At 39.9% G+C, this 16762-nt stretch overlaps 1 protein-coding gene across 1 annotated transcript in view; it reads right to left on the reverse strand.

Annotated features, from left to right (window-relative positions):
* ASPG (asparaginase) overlaps positions 1-16762 on the reverse strand; it is an 856377-nt gene that overhangs the window by 101322 nt on the left and 738293 nt on the right. The window contains exons 11-12 of the mRNA XM_044073584.1: positions 13946-14041; positions 13633-13796 (exon numbers count right to left, since the gene is read on the reverse strand). Of these exons, the coding sequence (XP_043929519.1) occupies positions 13633-13796; positions 13946-14041 (260 nt within the window). The remainder of the gene's footprint in view (positions 1-13632; positions 13797-13945; positions 14042-16762) is intronic.

Below are 16762 nucleotides of genomic sequence, written 5' to 3' on the forward strand. Positions count from 1 at the left end.
CTGTATGGTACGGAATTCTGAGCAGGAAAAGCAGAGCAGTTGAGGAAATTACAAGTGATGACGTTTCTGAGATACACACTGTGGGACAGATGAAGAAATGACAACATCTAGACAGAAGCCCAAGTTGCTCCAATTGCAGAGACGATCAAAGAGAACAGACGACAGTGATTTGGGCACATATGCAGAAAAGCAGAAGACAATCTTGTGAAGACGATGGTACAAATGCATTCCACTCATATACCATACTATGGCCTAGTAATGTGAACGGAGCAGGAGCAGCTAGGGCCTGAACTCCTAATATGGGTTAAGAAATAATACCCAAAATTTCACCTGACATAAATGAATCGCCACACAAAGGGAAGGGCACAACCCCACTGACCGAACCAGAACTGAGATGAGCACACAACTGACTAGTGCGACTCTGCATGGGACAGAAAATAAATGAGTGATGCAGGGGCGGGGAGCGTCCTACTAACTTGATGTATTACATCATGGCATGTGCAAACCATATAGCATAGAACTGCAAGCTACTTAAGAATTATGTATGACGATGGAAATATCAGGAAAAGAAATCCCAACAGTTAGCCATCGCGGACGGCCTTCAAAGTCCGATTAGAAGATTCAGTGGCAGCATGAGTTCTGTGCTGCTGACACTGCACATCTTTTTTGCCCTTAGTAGATGCTGTACAGGAAAGAATGATAAGCAATACTTTGCACAAAATGTTGTTGAAATAAGGTACAGAGAACAGATCTGCCAAATAAGCATTGCGGAATAAAGCTCTGACTAACAATCATGCAACCCAAGTTCAATTAGTGGCTCCGGGAATTGCAATGGAGCTGGCTTGGTTAAGGACAGGAGTGAAGCAACATGGCCAGTTAATTTCAACTCTGGGGGGGGGGGCACATGCTTAGGGTACATGTTCCTGTAACCGAGTACCCAGTGGAGACTGTAGGCCCCACAGAACAAATGCCTTTAAGAGTTGCTTGCGAAAGCAAATGACATACCCTTGCTGATGCCCTCTGCATGCTGACCCTGGACTGGTTAATGGGCATGTGCAGTGGTGTTAGGACAGCAAATAAAACCTCTAAAGTCTCACTAAATGGCAGTCCCTTCTCACTGAGATCTTGCCCTGGCATATGGAGAATGAATGAACCAGTTGACCAAGGGGTGGTGTGATGGTCTGCAGACAGTGGCGTCAAAAAGTTAAAAAAAAATCAGCACAGACAAAAATTCATTACTATGAATGACTACAAAGGCATTCAAATCAATAAGTGACCATATAGTGGAATCTGCATATACATATTTATAATATATTGTTTTGACAGCATTGTCTGTATACAATGATGTTGGGAGGTGAAATTGACTGATAAGGTGATGATATTAGTAGCAGAAGAGAAATCATGGAGTGGAAGGATTATGTAATGGAGCTATTTTAATAAAAACTGGAGGTGGTGTATTTAAAGAGGAATTGTTTGAGTTCCTTTTTGAAAGTTGTGAATGATGTATTTTCTGTAAGGAATGTGGGGAGGGATTTCAAGATTAGAATGCCAAGGATGGTGAAGCTATGGTCAGTGCAGTGAAGTTTAGATTTTGGGGTTTTGGAGAGAGGGAGGGATCGTAGGCTGTAGCCTGAGAAGCAGGGGAATAGAGATGGCTGGCTAGAAACGTGAAGAACAGGAGGTTACCTAGAGCAAAAAGCACAGACCCTAGGAGGAGTTTGACCCTATGGATAATGGGAAGCCAAGGTGCGACACAGACCAGGTCTGAAATAAAATACCCACCCAAAATACACCCTCTGAAATACTTAGCCAGCTTACCACACCATTACTACTCTAAACACCCTACACACCCTAAACACCCTGCTTGCGAAAGCAAATGACATACCCTTGCTGATGCCCTCTGCATGCTGACCCTGGACTGGTTAATGGGCATGTGCAGTGGTGTTAGGACAGCAAATAAAACCTCTAAAGTCTCACTAAATGGCAGTCCCTTCTCACTGAGATCTTGCCCTGGCATATGGAGAATGAATGAACCAGTTGACCAAGGGGTGGTGTGATGGTCTGCAGACAGTGGCGTCAAAAAGTTAAAAAAAAATCAGCACAGACAAAAATTCATTACTATGAATGACTACAAAGGCATTCAAATCAATAAGTGACCATATAGTGGAATCTGCATATACATATTTATAATATATTGTTTTGACAGCATTGTCTGTATACAATGATGTTGGGAGGTGAAATTGACTGATAAGGTGATGATATTAGTAGCAGAAGAGAAATCATGGAGTGGAAGGATTATGTAATGGAGCTATTTTAATAAAAACTGGAGGTGGTGTATTTAAAGAGGAATTGTTTGAGTTCCTTTTTGAAAGTTGTGAATGATGTATTTTCTGTAAGGAATGTGGGGAGGGATTTCAAGATTAGAATGCCAAGGATGGTGAAGCTATGGTCAGTGCAGTGAAGTTTAGATTTTGGGGTTTTGGAGAGAGGGAGGGATCGTAGGCTGTAGCCTGAGAAGCAGGGGAATAGAGATGGCTGGCTAGAAACGTGAAGAACAGGAGGTTACCTAGAGCAAAAAGCACAGACCCTAGGAGGAGTTTGACCCTATGGATAATGGGAAGCCAAGGTGCGACACAGACCAGGTCTGAAATAAAATACCCACCCAAAATACACCCTCTGAAATACTTAGCCAGCTTACCACACCATTACTACTCTAAACACCCTACGCATAATCTATTCCCCTCTTTCATCTTACTGGTCTCTATTAGCTTTCTTAACCTAGGTACTACAACAATATCTCCACCACTTCTACTTATCCTACTGTTCTCCCTTTTATACTTCACTTATGTAACTGAACATATATTTGGTTTGTTAAATCTTCTACATGTCTACTGTTTGACAGATTTTCAGTGCTTAATCATAAATCAAGACTCTCGATGGCAACACCCAGATCTGCTCTGCATTACAGCACAAAGGCACAAAAATTAGAGAACCAACTGATATTGCCAACATCCTGGCAGACAGATTCAGTGCTAACTTTACCCCCCCCACCCCACCCCCACCCCCTAAAGGTCCCATATCTATACGGGAAGAATGCAGAGTCCCTGTAATCACAACTACGCAGGTAAAAGCTGCACTCTCTAAAGCCAAAAACACAGCATCCATGGGACTGGACAACATCCCAGGCTGTGTTTTACATGAAATTCAGAACTAATTGGCTCCCCACTTAAGCACCATGTTCAATAATAGACTCGCATCAGGCTTTGTGCCCACTAAATGGCGCACAGCAACAGTTATCCCACTCCACAAAAGGGGAGCCACCAATGATCCCAGGAACTATAAACCTATTAGCCTGATGAGCCTGGTCTGCAAGGCCATGGAACGTATCATCATGGAACTCATAAACAAAGACATTGGTAACCGCCAAACTCTGGATCCCACCCAGTTCGGGTTTGTGAAAGGCAGATCATGCCTCCTGAACCTGATCGACTTCTTTGAGGCAGTCACCAAAGCCGTAGATGAGAGTAAGGTGGTTCACACAGCCTATCTTGACCTCGCCAAGGCTTTCGACACCATCCCCCATTCTGGAATTATAGCTAAACTCACTAAACTAGGTATAAATCCCTACGTCACAAGATGGGTTGCCAACTGGCTCACTGACAGAACCCACACTGTAAAAGTTGTAGACTCCAAATCTGACCTCAAAGCAGTGACAAGTGGAGTACCACAGGGTTCTGTTCTGGGACCTCTCCTGTTTGGTATCTACTTCTCTGAAGTACAGGATAACACAGAAGGCCTCTGGCTAACGAAGTTCGCAGATGACTGCAAACTAGGAGCCATAGTCAAGTCCCCAAATGATGTGGACATCCTACAGAAGGGCCTCGCTGAGACAGATGCCTGGTGTCAGAGCCATGGCCTCAAGAGCTCAATGCCAAAAAGTGCAGTGTCATCCCATTTGATAAAAACTCTGTACCAATGAACTACCACATAGGCAGCAATCTGCTTAACATCGAATGTGTGATAAGAGACCTTGGGACCCAGGTGGACAGTAGTCTCTCCTTTGATAGTCACATCGCCACAGTAGTCAGGAAGTCCTTCTACGTGGCACACCTCATCATAAAAGGGTTCTCATCCAGGAAAAAAGAGGTCATTGTTCTCCTCTACTTGACACTCATTAGCCCCATTATAGAGTACGACGTCCTTTTTGGAATGTACCTCACAAGACATCTGCAGCAGCTGGAAAGGCCACAGAAGTATCCCACAAAGGGGATTACTGGCCTCAAACAAATGCTCTACACTGACCGCCTCAAAAAACTCCAGCTTTACTCCGTAGCATATCACCTACTCCGAGGTGATCTCTGCCTATCATATAAAGCTATGTCAAACCCAGAGCTGTTGGACATGCTACACCTAAAGAAATCCCAATCCCTCCAAGCTACACGCTCTAGGGACCTAAACCTTGTCACCACAACAAACAGGACATGCTGGAGAGATAGATTCCTGTCCCAGAGACTTCCCATGCTCTGGAACAGGCTACCCATCTATGTCAAGCAAAGTTCTTCATTTGCACTCTTCAAGAAAAATCTTGATGAGTGGATGGGAAATAGGAAATATACCCCAGGGATCACTTCTGTGTCTCTGCTCAACACTGGCATAGGAAAATAACTTTCTTGGGTGGCGTAAGCCAGGGAACCTTGATGGCTAGGCTTACGAAGGCCCTTGGGCCGATAGCCTAGTACCTACCTATGAACCTATGTAAAGCACTGTGATCTATACACTGCACATTGTTTTGTTACTTTATGATATAACCTGGGCTCAGCCTGTAACTGGTCATTGTTTTATCAGTGTTCTATCTTGGTAAACAAATTTAAATGCATATATAAATAAATCATTATGACGAATTGGCTGATGAGGTTCTTGACGTAATACACCTCCTGATGCTATTACTGAGTATATAAATATAAGCACATACAAAAACAATTACTGGATTAGCCACATTATGGAATTATGACATAAAATAACATTTTATATATTATAAATTTATTTTGAAACATATAAAGATAGCATATTTTATTTTTATTCACGTGTAACTACATCTATCTAATGCAATAGTGACATCTAATGGTCAAAACTAAAACTGCAGAAATACAGTGAAAATAGAAAACAATAAATGAGTGGTCATACATAAATTACTATTAAGCATGTTTTCAAAATGCCTCGTTCAAACTAGGGAGAAATAATTCCTCATGGTTAATATTCAAAACCTTTCTTTGTTATCTGGAATATTGTGGTATCTAAATTATACGACACCCTAAAGAACAAGACAATGAACAAAAATGTGCTTGCTGGTGTTTCATTGAGTGCTTACATAAACCGTTATTTTTTTTATTCTAACATAAGTCAATTGCTTTCAGCTGCCATAATAAGGGTAATCCTCAGCAAAGCAGTCAAAGCCAGTGGTAAATTAAGAAACCAGAAACCAACAACTCACACAGCTGAGCCCACTGGTAATCCATGCATAAACAATGAAGCAATCGGTCCAACAGAACATAAGCACAGAAATTCCATTATTAAACTTGTTTTACTTAAAGACTACAAAATAGCAGAATAACCAGTCTAAAACAAAAGTATCTTCCTCTTTTTTTAAAATACCTGCCAAGCTGTACCTACTTAAATACACAACAATCATACGATCAGCTGATGAGCTTTTAATACTAATATGTATGCAACAATCACTACATTACTAACCACCTTATGTTATCAATGTGCATAAAATATATATATATATATATATATATATATATATATCCCCTACACTACACCGACACACCACAAACCTGACAGCCAAAACACCGACACCAAAATACCGAAACCACACAATACCGATAGTTCATATTACCGAACACCATAGCACCAACTCACAAAACACAAACAGAAATATCAACGCAAACCACACCAAGCATTCTTACACACTACTTCACAAAATTACAGACATAAACTAAACTATCACAACTAAAACAGAAACAAGAACGTACCGGCAAATCACACACATCCCACTACACCTCAACATCCCATAATGTCATTACCCACGTAACTCACACATCCCATTAACCCACCCAATACCTACATAAAAAACACACACACAAGCACACCAAAAACCTTACAAACCTACACTAAACCTTACATACACAACTATCTATGCACTAACCTTAATGCAAACCCTAACCCTAAGGTCCACCACTATCATACACTTACCTTACCCGCACCCTAACCCTAAAGTCCGTCACTACTGCACACTTACCTTACCCTCCTGCAATGAGCTATAATTGGACCTAGACACTGTGAACACTCTTGGTGCAGTGGCAGTACAAAGTGTAAGGCAGGGAATTGATAATGTGATCTAGGCACACAAATCCTTAAGAACCACCTGAAGTTGGAATGAATAGGGATGTGATGATAGGCATCTTTTAAATCTAGTATTACCAAGAAACTTGAATGAGGAAGAAGTGGTAACAGGTTGTGAAGTGACAAAATTTAGAACTTGGCCACTGGTCTCCAAGCATTTTCCCAGTCTGCAAGGAGCAACTAGGTCTATCACTCTCTGAGACAATATGTGTTGAAGAACAGGGGGAATATAATAGTATGGCCTGGTGGGGGAGGAATTATTACCTGGAAAGAAGGCCTTTCCTCCCACTGCCATCTGTAACCTTGATGAATCATCTTCAGAGCCCATTTCTCTGCAGCTATCTGTTGTCAAGAGAAAACTGAAGATTCAGACTTTTTGGAAGGGAAAAGGGACAGACTTATGGTAATTCTATGGGTAGACCCCATAGGGTTCTCATGGCATATTACATAAGTAGACAGCAAGAACTCCTGTTGCCCAGTTGCGCCCCAACATGGTTTTGAACCCTGCTCTAGCAGATGGCAATCCTAAGCCTTAACCTCTGTGCTATCAAACGGGGGGGGGGGGGGGCAAGGTCCCTTAAATAGTCATTCTAACTTGTTGGACTATCCTTGGTTTTGTGGAGTCCTTGTATTTTTTTTTTTTAGTCCCGCTGCCATTTCTTCTTAAACTTCTATTTACCAGCATTTTGCAGAGACTGTTTAGTTTATTGCTAAAACTGGATGAGGGTTTAGAGAATCCCTGAGAAAATTTGAAAAGGGAGGGATGAATCCCTGAATCAGCTTACCCCTTTCAATAGTTTACTGTCAAGTGACAGAACTCCAATTGGCTGAAATCACATTTAAAACAATTTATCTGAAAGTCACTATGAATGAAAACCCACATAACTGAAAACCAATCTGACAAACTTATTTCACTAAATCAGAAATGACAGAAAAGTGTAGAAGTGTATCTGCAGTATGTGATGGTGCCATTTCTGAGGACATGATGTGCTACGGAAATTAATCTAGAAGACAATGTGTGGACTGACAGTGCCCCCGGTCATGTTGCATCTCCCATATTTATGGAAGTTTGTGTATGTGTGCAGCACTGATTCACTGGGTATGGTGTTTATACTTTTCTCTGTGGTTGTGTGATCACGGAGTTAGTATATATAATTAAAGGGGGGGGGGTAAACAGACACCCTCTACAGGGAAGATCATGTAGTGTGCTCTCCTCACAGTCTAAATCAGAATTTTGAGGAGAAAAACTTGCATCTGTCCTTTCATCTTCCTGTTCAGATTCAGAATCATGAATTTCTTCAGGAAAAAAGGTATCAATTTTTTTTTTACCAGAAAACACCTTATAAGAAGAATAAATAGCCTGAATTAAACCCTGAGCCAAATCCAGCAAGCTACTCTTGTCAATGAAATTTTGAGGAGAGTTAGATATGTTTAGTTTTCTGATCCTTTTTGGCAGAAGAAATGGGGCCAAAGGTGTTGTTAATGGCAGTATAAATTTCCCTACGGATGAGCACAACATTCTGACTAATGTATGAATCTGCTGATACTTGACCTCTGTTCCCTCTCCCAGGACCGACAATAGTGGCTCTTCCTCACCCACTAAGGGGACTCCAGCAGATGCAGAGGACATGGCTAAGCCCCCAGTCTATAGTGGTTGTAAGTGCTACACCAAAGGGATCCTGGTTAAAACAGATGTGATCTGAGGAACAAGCTTTGGCCAAAGCAGAGTCACTCACCTAGGCTGAGGCAAATTTCTACTCTGCTGTGGTGGCAAAGACTGTTTGCTTAACTTTTTCTTTTTGTGGCTGGAAGAAGAACCGACTGTGAAACTGACAGTATGTTCAATCCAAAAATTGTGCCTCTTTCTCAGGGAAAACATGCAGCATAAGTCAATAAAATTTTACAGTTCTTGAAAGTCAATTTTTCCACACAAAACACAGAAAAAAAGCACTTTAATACACTCTGCCAGCCCTAAAGGTAAAATAAACACATTTTCTTCATAGAAAAATGGTATTAAACAATTTGTAACTACTTTTAAACAGAAAAAAATGTGTGCTCCCATTTAAAGTCTCATGACAGTTCTTTAAAACTCAAACTCTTAGTAAAATAACAATTTTCCTAAGCAGAAAAGTACATTTAAACATTAAATTTTAAATGTGGAAGGTTTCCTCCAAAGAGAACTGATAGGGTTATGCCGTGCCCTAAATCTCAGAAAATATTGACTATTTTTTTTTTAATTTCTCCACATCTTTTGGGTTTCTAATACCACAACAGGAATGGTATTGGCTAACTGTACAAAATTGCTGATGATCTCAAAGGCAGCAGTGTAATACTTTAACCTGCATCTCTGATACCCCGAGGTAACAAAGGCAGTAGAGTAATACTTTAACCTGCATCTCTGATACCCTGAGGTAACAAAGACAGCAGGGTAATACTTTAACCTGCATCTCTGATACCCTGAGGTAATAAAGGCAGCAGTGTAATACTTTAACCTGCATCTCTGATACCCTGAGGTAACAAAGACAGCAGGGTAATACTTTAACCTGCATCTCTGATACCCTGAGGTAACAAAGACAGCAGTGTAATACTTTGACCTGCATCTCTGATACCCTGAGGTAACAAAGACAGCAGGGTAATACTTTAACCTGCATCTCTGATACCCTGAGGTAATAAAGGCAGCAGGGTAATACTTTAACCTGCATCTCTGATACCCTGAGGTAACAAAGACAGCAGGGTAATACTTTAACCTGCATCTCTGATACCCTGAGGTAATAAAGGCAGCAGTGTAATACTTTAACCTGCATCTCTGATACCCTGAGGTAACAAAGACAGCAGGGTAATACTTTAACCTGCATCTCTGATACCCTGAGGTAACAAAGACAGCAGGGTAATACTTTAACCTGCATCTCTGATACCCTGAGGTAATAAAGGCAGCAGGGTAATACTTTAACCTGCATCTCTGATACCCCAAGGTTACAAAGGCAGTAAAATAATACTTTAACCTGCATCTCTGATACCCTGAGGTAACAAATACAGCAGGGTAATACTTTAACCTGCATCTCTGATACCCTGAGGTAGTAAAGGCAGCAGGGTAATACTTTAACCTGTATTTCTGATACCCTGAGGTAATAAAGGCAGCAGGATAATACTTTAACCTGCATCTCGGATACCATGAGATAATAAAGGCAGCAGGGTAATAATATAACCTGCATCTCTGATACCCTGAGGTAATAAAGGCAGCAGGGTAATACTTTAACCTGCATCTCTGATACCCTGAGGTAATAAAGGCAGCAGTGTAATACTTTGACCTGCATCTCTGATACCCTGAGGTAATAAAGGCAGCAGGGTAATACTTTAACCTGCATCTCTGATACCCCAAGGTTACAAAGGCAGTAAAATAATACTTTAACCTGCATCTCTGATACCCTGAGGTAACAAATACAGCAGGGTAATACTTTAACCTGTATTTCTGATACCCTGAGGTAATAAAGGCAGCAGGATAATACTTTAACCTGCATCTCGGATACCATGAGATAATAAAGGCAGCAGGGTAATATTTTAACCTGCATCTCGGATACCCTAAGGTAATAAAGGCAGCAGGGTAATAATATAACCTGCATCTCTGATACCTTGAGGTAATAAAGGCAGCAGTGTAATACTTTAACCTGCATCTCTGATACCCTGAGGTAACAAAGACAGCAGGGTAATACTTTAACCTGCATCTCTGATACCCTGAGGTAATAAAGGCAGCAGTGTAACACTTTAACCTGCATCTCTGATACCCTGAGGTAACAAAGACAGCAGGGTAATACTTTAACCTGCATCTCTGATACCCTGAGGTAATAAAGGCAGCAGTGTAATACTTTGACCTGCATCTCTGATACCCCGAGGTAATAAAGGCAGCAGGGTAATACTTTAACCTGCATCTCTGATACCCCAAGGTTACAAAGGCAGTAAAATAATACTTTAACCTGCATCTCTGATACCCTGAGGTAACAAATACAGCAGGGTAATACTTTAACCTGCATCTCTGATACCCTGAGGTAGTAAAGGCAGCAGGGTAATACTTTAACCTGTATTTCTGATACCCTGAGGTAATAAAGGCAGCAGGATAATACTTTAACCTGCATCTCGGATACCATGAGATAATAAAGGCAGCAGGGTAATAATATAACCTGCATCTCTGATACCCTGAGGTAATAAAGGCAGCAGGGTAATACTTTAACCTGCATCTCTGATACCCTGAGGTAATAAAGGCAGCAGGGTAATACTTTAACCTGTATTTCTGATACCCTGAGGTAATAAAGGCAGCAGGATAATACTTTAACCTGCATCTCGGATACCATGAGATAATAAAGGCAGCAGGGTAATAATATAACCTGCATCTCTGATACCTTGAGGTAATAAAGGCAGCAGGGTAATACTTTAACCTGCATCTCTGATACCCTGAGGTAATAAAGGCAGCAGGGTAATACTTTAACCTGTATTTCTGATACCCTGAGGTAATAAAGGCAGCAGGATAATACTTTAACCTGCATCTCGGATACCATGAGATAATAAAGGCAGCAGGGTAATAATATAACCTGCATCTCTGATACCTTGAGGTAATAAAGGCAGCAGGGTAATACTTTAACCTGCATCTCTGATACCCTGAGGTAATAAAGGCAGCAGGGTAATACTTTAACCTGCATCTCTGATACCTTGAGGTAATAAAGGCAGCAGGGTAATACTTTAACCTGCATCTCTGATACCCTGAGGTAACAGTTATAAATGCTGAATTGTGTATAAGCTCAAAAGTAGGGGGGACATATATTTTCATTCATCTTTTCTTCATACTTGAATTGAGTGTGCATTTCTGTATGCTCCTGGTAGTAGTAGGCTTGCATCTTATCCTGTTATCTAAGATTATTAAGGGCACTCTGTTTGCACGAGTTGCAAAATACACGATCTCAGAGGCAGCATACCTGCATCCTTGTGTTGTTCATTTGCTGGGCAGATAAGTTATAGGGCATACACAAGACAATACTAGGAATGCAGTTATGCTAAAAATCTTGAGATGCTGCACGACTTGAGCGTACTGTGTCTGACACTGTACAGAATTGCCCAGTCAAAATTTAAGAACCTAGGACTTGAAGTAAAACAGTTTGCTGTCTCAATGGGTATGGGAAAGGTACGGCCTACTTGCTTTCAAGACTATGCACAATTCAACACTTATAAAACAACTGTCAAAGCAATCTGCAGCTTGGGCTTGGTTCCAAGGCTATACATCACTGTTACAGGCAATGATCAAATAACATAAGATATCAGTGCTGTATGGTCAGATATGAACCTGCTGCTGATAGTATACCCACTTCAACATTGGCCATTAAATCAGCCCATAATATCCGAGAGTTTTGTAAGATATAAAACTGCTGTGTAAACATTTTGTCCTGAAACCAAAAAGCAATATGGATGAAGTGGTCGAAAGTGTCAGCTCCAGGTACAAGACTAATCTCAATGCCGAACATTTTAGCTTAAAAAATCCTTTGTCAATGACTTAATATGTCCAGCTAGAAAACTATGTTAGAGTTGATGACCTGGGCACCAAGGAGGCCTCAGTATTGGCCAATATACTGTACAGAAGGATAGTCAATCCTAAAGGGGGGTGGATCAGTGGCAAATGAAGAAGTTGACACCAGAATGTCTCAGTGCTGATGGGACAACTTTCTCAGAGTCAAGAAGCAGGCCACACCCCCCCAACCACACCCCCATTGCAAATCTACTTGATGCAAAATCTGCCCCAACAAAATATAGTGGGCACAGTGAATAGGACAGACTACACTGAGGTTAAGACTGAGGAAAGCTTCAACCCACAGAGTAGGTAGAAGTCTTCAGAAAAGACGCCAAAGTCTTCAATGTCAAAAGCAAATAAAAAGGTCAGCTCTGATAACCTTCATCAGACCACTAAACGACTTCCAGCAAGGGGAATACTAGTAAACTCTGTAGAACCTGCATCAGATTTCTAAAACAAGGTGCTGATGAGAAGCATAGAATCCAGACAGGCCTGTATCAGATCCAAGTAGAAGGTCCTAGCAGAAACTACTGTCTCCTATTGTGATGACCACAACAGTCGGACACGGATGGTGAGACTTAGCCAGTGCCAGGGTCTGTAGAATCTCAATATGATCCACTCATAACAATGACAGAAATACTGGTGCACAAAGAGGAAGGCAACCTTAAAACAACAGTAAAATGCCAACATCTGCTTTAAATCTGCTTGTGCCCGTAATACAGAAGAAAATATTCTGCCAGTACACATTAATATCCAGTTAAGGCAAAGAAGGTATGCACACAAGTACTCATAAGGTTTAAATCATTTTAGAAGAGAGGAGCATTCCCATAGAATAAGAATTCATAATATCAAAAAATAAAGTTGAAAGAGGGAAAACATCCACATGATACATTCCCTAATTCCAGCAGCACATCACTGGAACATTCTACATAAATATAAACAAAAAAAAAACTCTTGCTCTACAGTGTGATGAAAGCAGTTGCCAAACTAAATTCATTGGCTCGACATTTACTTAGAGTGCTCCTAATCTAGCGACAGGATCCAACTGTGTAACACTGCCTAAACATACGCAGATCATCATCTCTAGCGAGAATGTTACAATGACAGGGAAATACTGGAGATAACTGTATCCAAGAAGAAATCTGTCAGGAATCGGTCAGGAAGGTATACAAGAGAAATACTGAACTTAAACATGAAGAATTAAGAGGTTTGAAGTTAACAGGAGGATAAAGTAGCTTAACACTTACAAATCCAGGAGACACAGGCATAAGAAAAAACCTTCAGTAAAATCCAAGAAATACACAGCAGCCTGGAAAAAAACATCAGCTGCAAAAGCACTAATCCACAGCAAGAGACATGTAGAGGGGGGAACCTTAACTGCACAGGATTTGGGTTAAGGGGAGGAGGTTGGTGGTTTGGGAAGGTTTCAAGTGCCAAGCTGCCAGAGTCCTGCTAGCCTCAAATTCGATAGCCTATGTGTAGGGGAATATGGACCAAGGCCTATCACTTAAGGATACATTTTGTGGGGTGTCTTTACTGTTTAATGCTGAAATTGTCACCTTTACTGTTTACTGTATGTATACCAAAGCAGAATCAAAAGTAACCCACATTCTTGGGTCATTACTTTTCCCAAATATTTACAGATTCTCTTTTTTCTGGCACTACTTTCTTCATACCTGAACTTTGTAGCGTTCTTCAGTGGAGTGTTGCCATATCGATCTTTAGCATAAACAGTCGCTCCATGCTTCAACAGGTACTCAATTACTGCCAAATGACCCTCGCAAGCGGCCACATGGAGGGGAGTTCGACCATCATAGTCTTCACTGCTTAAGTTTCCCCCCTAAAATAAAAGTGTATGGAAATGCTCACTGGAAGAACAGTTTATTTTAGTGCCTTAAATGTACTTTAGGACTATATAATCTTGAGCATATGATATATATATATATATATATATATATATATATATGTATATAATATCAAACATCGTACCAACTCCTGGACAGCTTCCAGTGCACTGATATCACCCGTCTTAGCAGCAGCACAAGCCAATGGAGGAATGAGTGCATCTCTGACAGCTTTGAGTTCCTGTTAAGATGACAGAGCCACAGAACCAAATCAAGGACTTACTTTTGAGATTTGAGATAAATAGACACAATGGAACTACTGTACATTAAATACAAAAAATGTTATGTCCCTTTGGGGGAGTTCACTAGATAACAGTATCTACAGTAAGCAAAGCTGTCCAAAATATAGACCTTTTAAATCTGCAAACAATAAAAGCACAGCTCAAAATACACATTCACTGAAATGAATCTGGGTACAATATCACATGATATCATGAATCTGGGTACAATATCACATGATACCATCTTGGTTGTAAAGAATACATGTTAAAAAATACTTTTACCTCCATAGCCCACTTTCACTGCACAGCTTCAAAACCTCAAAACATCTAGATAAAAAAATAAAAAGCTAGGAAAAAATGCAAAATAATCTAAATAAATTGAGACATAATCATACCTCTCAACCAATCAGGGATAAATTTCAACAGAATCAGGGACAAAGCCAGAAAAAATCAGGGACACTTTTAAAATATTTGTGCTATTAACTTGAGACATTCACAGAATCACAGCATATGAATAATGTACATTTTGTGAGGTAAAAGAAATCTACAACTCTTAATTATTGCCATTATTCATTAAGTTTAATTCACCAACTTTCCTCCAAAAGTCACCAGTTTTAGGAGGGATTAAGAGGGACAGAGTGAAAATTTGAGTCAAAATCAGGGACAGTTGAGAGGTCTAATGTTAATTAACCTACAAATGATAAATGTTTCACAGTAATCAAACTTCCACGTGTTCCACATGCTATATCCAGTAAATCTACAACTTTACAAGAAAGGATATATACAGAAAGAAGCCAATTTAAGAGCAGTCTCATATGCCAGGCAAATGAAAATACATATAACTTGTAGCTAGATTTTAACACAGGTCAAAGGGAAATGATGGATCTAGGACACATTCTGAGGACTGTATCCATGTGGCAACTCCCATTAGACAGGACATTATGCAAATGGCAAGACATAAAATGTTTGTTTTAAAATAGACAGACTGCATAATGAGGAAGAAAGCTGGTGCCATATAAATTCAATCCATTCGTGCAACTGTGCCTCTGAACTACATAACACACATGCAAAGAGTTGAAGACTTCAACTGTAGTATGAATCCATGTATTCTTAAGAGTTAAGTCTCACCTGTGAATCAGCCTAGGCAAAACACCAAAGTCAGGCAGAAATACATACAAAGTTTTCAGCTTTGCTTGGTGTAGGCGCCTACTACTACAGAGACACAAACAAAATACAGTAGAGATAACATGATCAAATACTAGTCAGCAAAAGCTGTAGTCTAAATAGCCATAATACTTTGAATGTAGAGTATGCAAGACATCACTCTATGAAAACTTATGGTCTACACACAAAAATGCATCACACACACACACACACACACACACACACACACACACACACACACACAAATAAAACAGGAGCTGCAGAAGCAACCTCTGTACAGGGTTTATGCAGTCTAGAGAATACAGCAAGTAGATGGGGGGAAAAAGGACACTTTTCTGACAACAGTCTGAACTCCACAGCCTAAATGCACACCCTTTGGGAATCTTAATGAGTCACTTAATCAAGCTATTGTTCTAAAACCACTATTAAATCTTCTATCTATAAAGCTTAATGAGAAGAAGTTATTTCATTACAACTAACATACCTTTCTAACTCCAGTAATTGCTTACCTATATCCAAAAAGCTCCTTAATTTAATGATAACTTCTTATTTATGAGGCCTATTTTTAAAGTTTTCAGGGAGGGGAATTTACACAAGTCTCCAAATGTATTATACTTTCAGGGGATGAGTGGAAAATGGTATTAATGTAGTCCTAAATGACAACAGATTTCCGGTACTTTTACTGAAACACAGTGACAAGAAAGTGGTGTCAATGTTGTTTTTCATTTATAATAATATAAAATTGCCTATGTCATACGTGATGATTTAATAAAGATGTTTACTGGAAAAAAAAAGAAAGGAAGGCAGTGTCCATTTTGTTGACCTCCTTAAATAATGCACCACTTCTCCATAACGACAGGTTTGCTTTTACCTGTTGTGACTCTCGAATAACCGAATCCAAAGCAAAAGCCCTTTAACACACAAATTAATACAAAATACAAAAAAAAAAAAAACAAAATAAAACAAAAAAAATGTGGGTGGAATATCTGGATCTCTAATGAAATGGCATTTCTTCTAAGGCAGAAATGAGCTAACTATCCTTTTTTATTTTTATATATACGATGCTCCTTAACTTTTTAAAGCATTTACAATATAAAGGATTATGATCGGGTTGCCAACTGTAACTTGCTTATTATGTGTTCAAAACATGGATGCCAAAAAAATTCACCTTGAGAGCAAAATCTTGCCATCCATGCTGAGAACACATCGTTTTAAATTATAATCAGAAATCTGATCACAATTCTTTGTAGTGAACCGAGATGTCAACTCCATGTGCTACTGGCTACAGAAACATTAAAAAAAAAAAAAAAAAAAAAAAGAGGGGGGGGGGTGTTCTGCCACTGTTAAAAGCTGGTAATGCATTTGGGAACTGCTTTCCGACTTTATGTATTCCCTATGTAAGGGAAGCTGCTGGTTCCCAAATATGTTTTGAGTGTAACATAGACAGCAGACAGGGACAGAGTTAAAATGAACCCGTTTCATGTTCTGCTGCAGTTATTTATGCAGAAATATTAATT

Source organism: Protopterus annectens, chromosome 6.part0, assembly GCF_019279795.1.
Source record: "Protopterus annectens isolate FY-2018-M chromosome 6.part0, PAN1.0, whole genome shotgun sequence".
NCBI classification, from domain to species: domain Eukaryota; kingdom Metazoa; phylum Chordata; order Ceratodontiformes; family Protopteridae; genus Protopterus; species Protopterus annectens.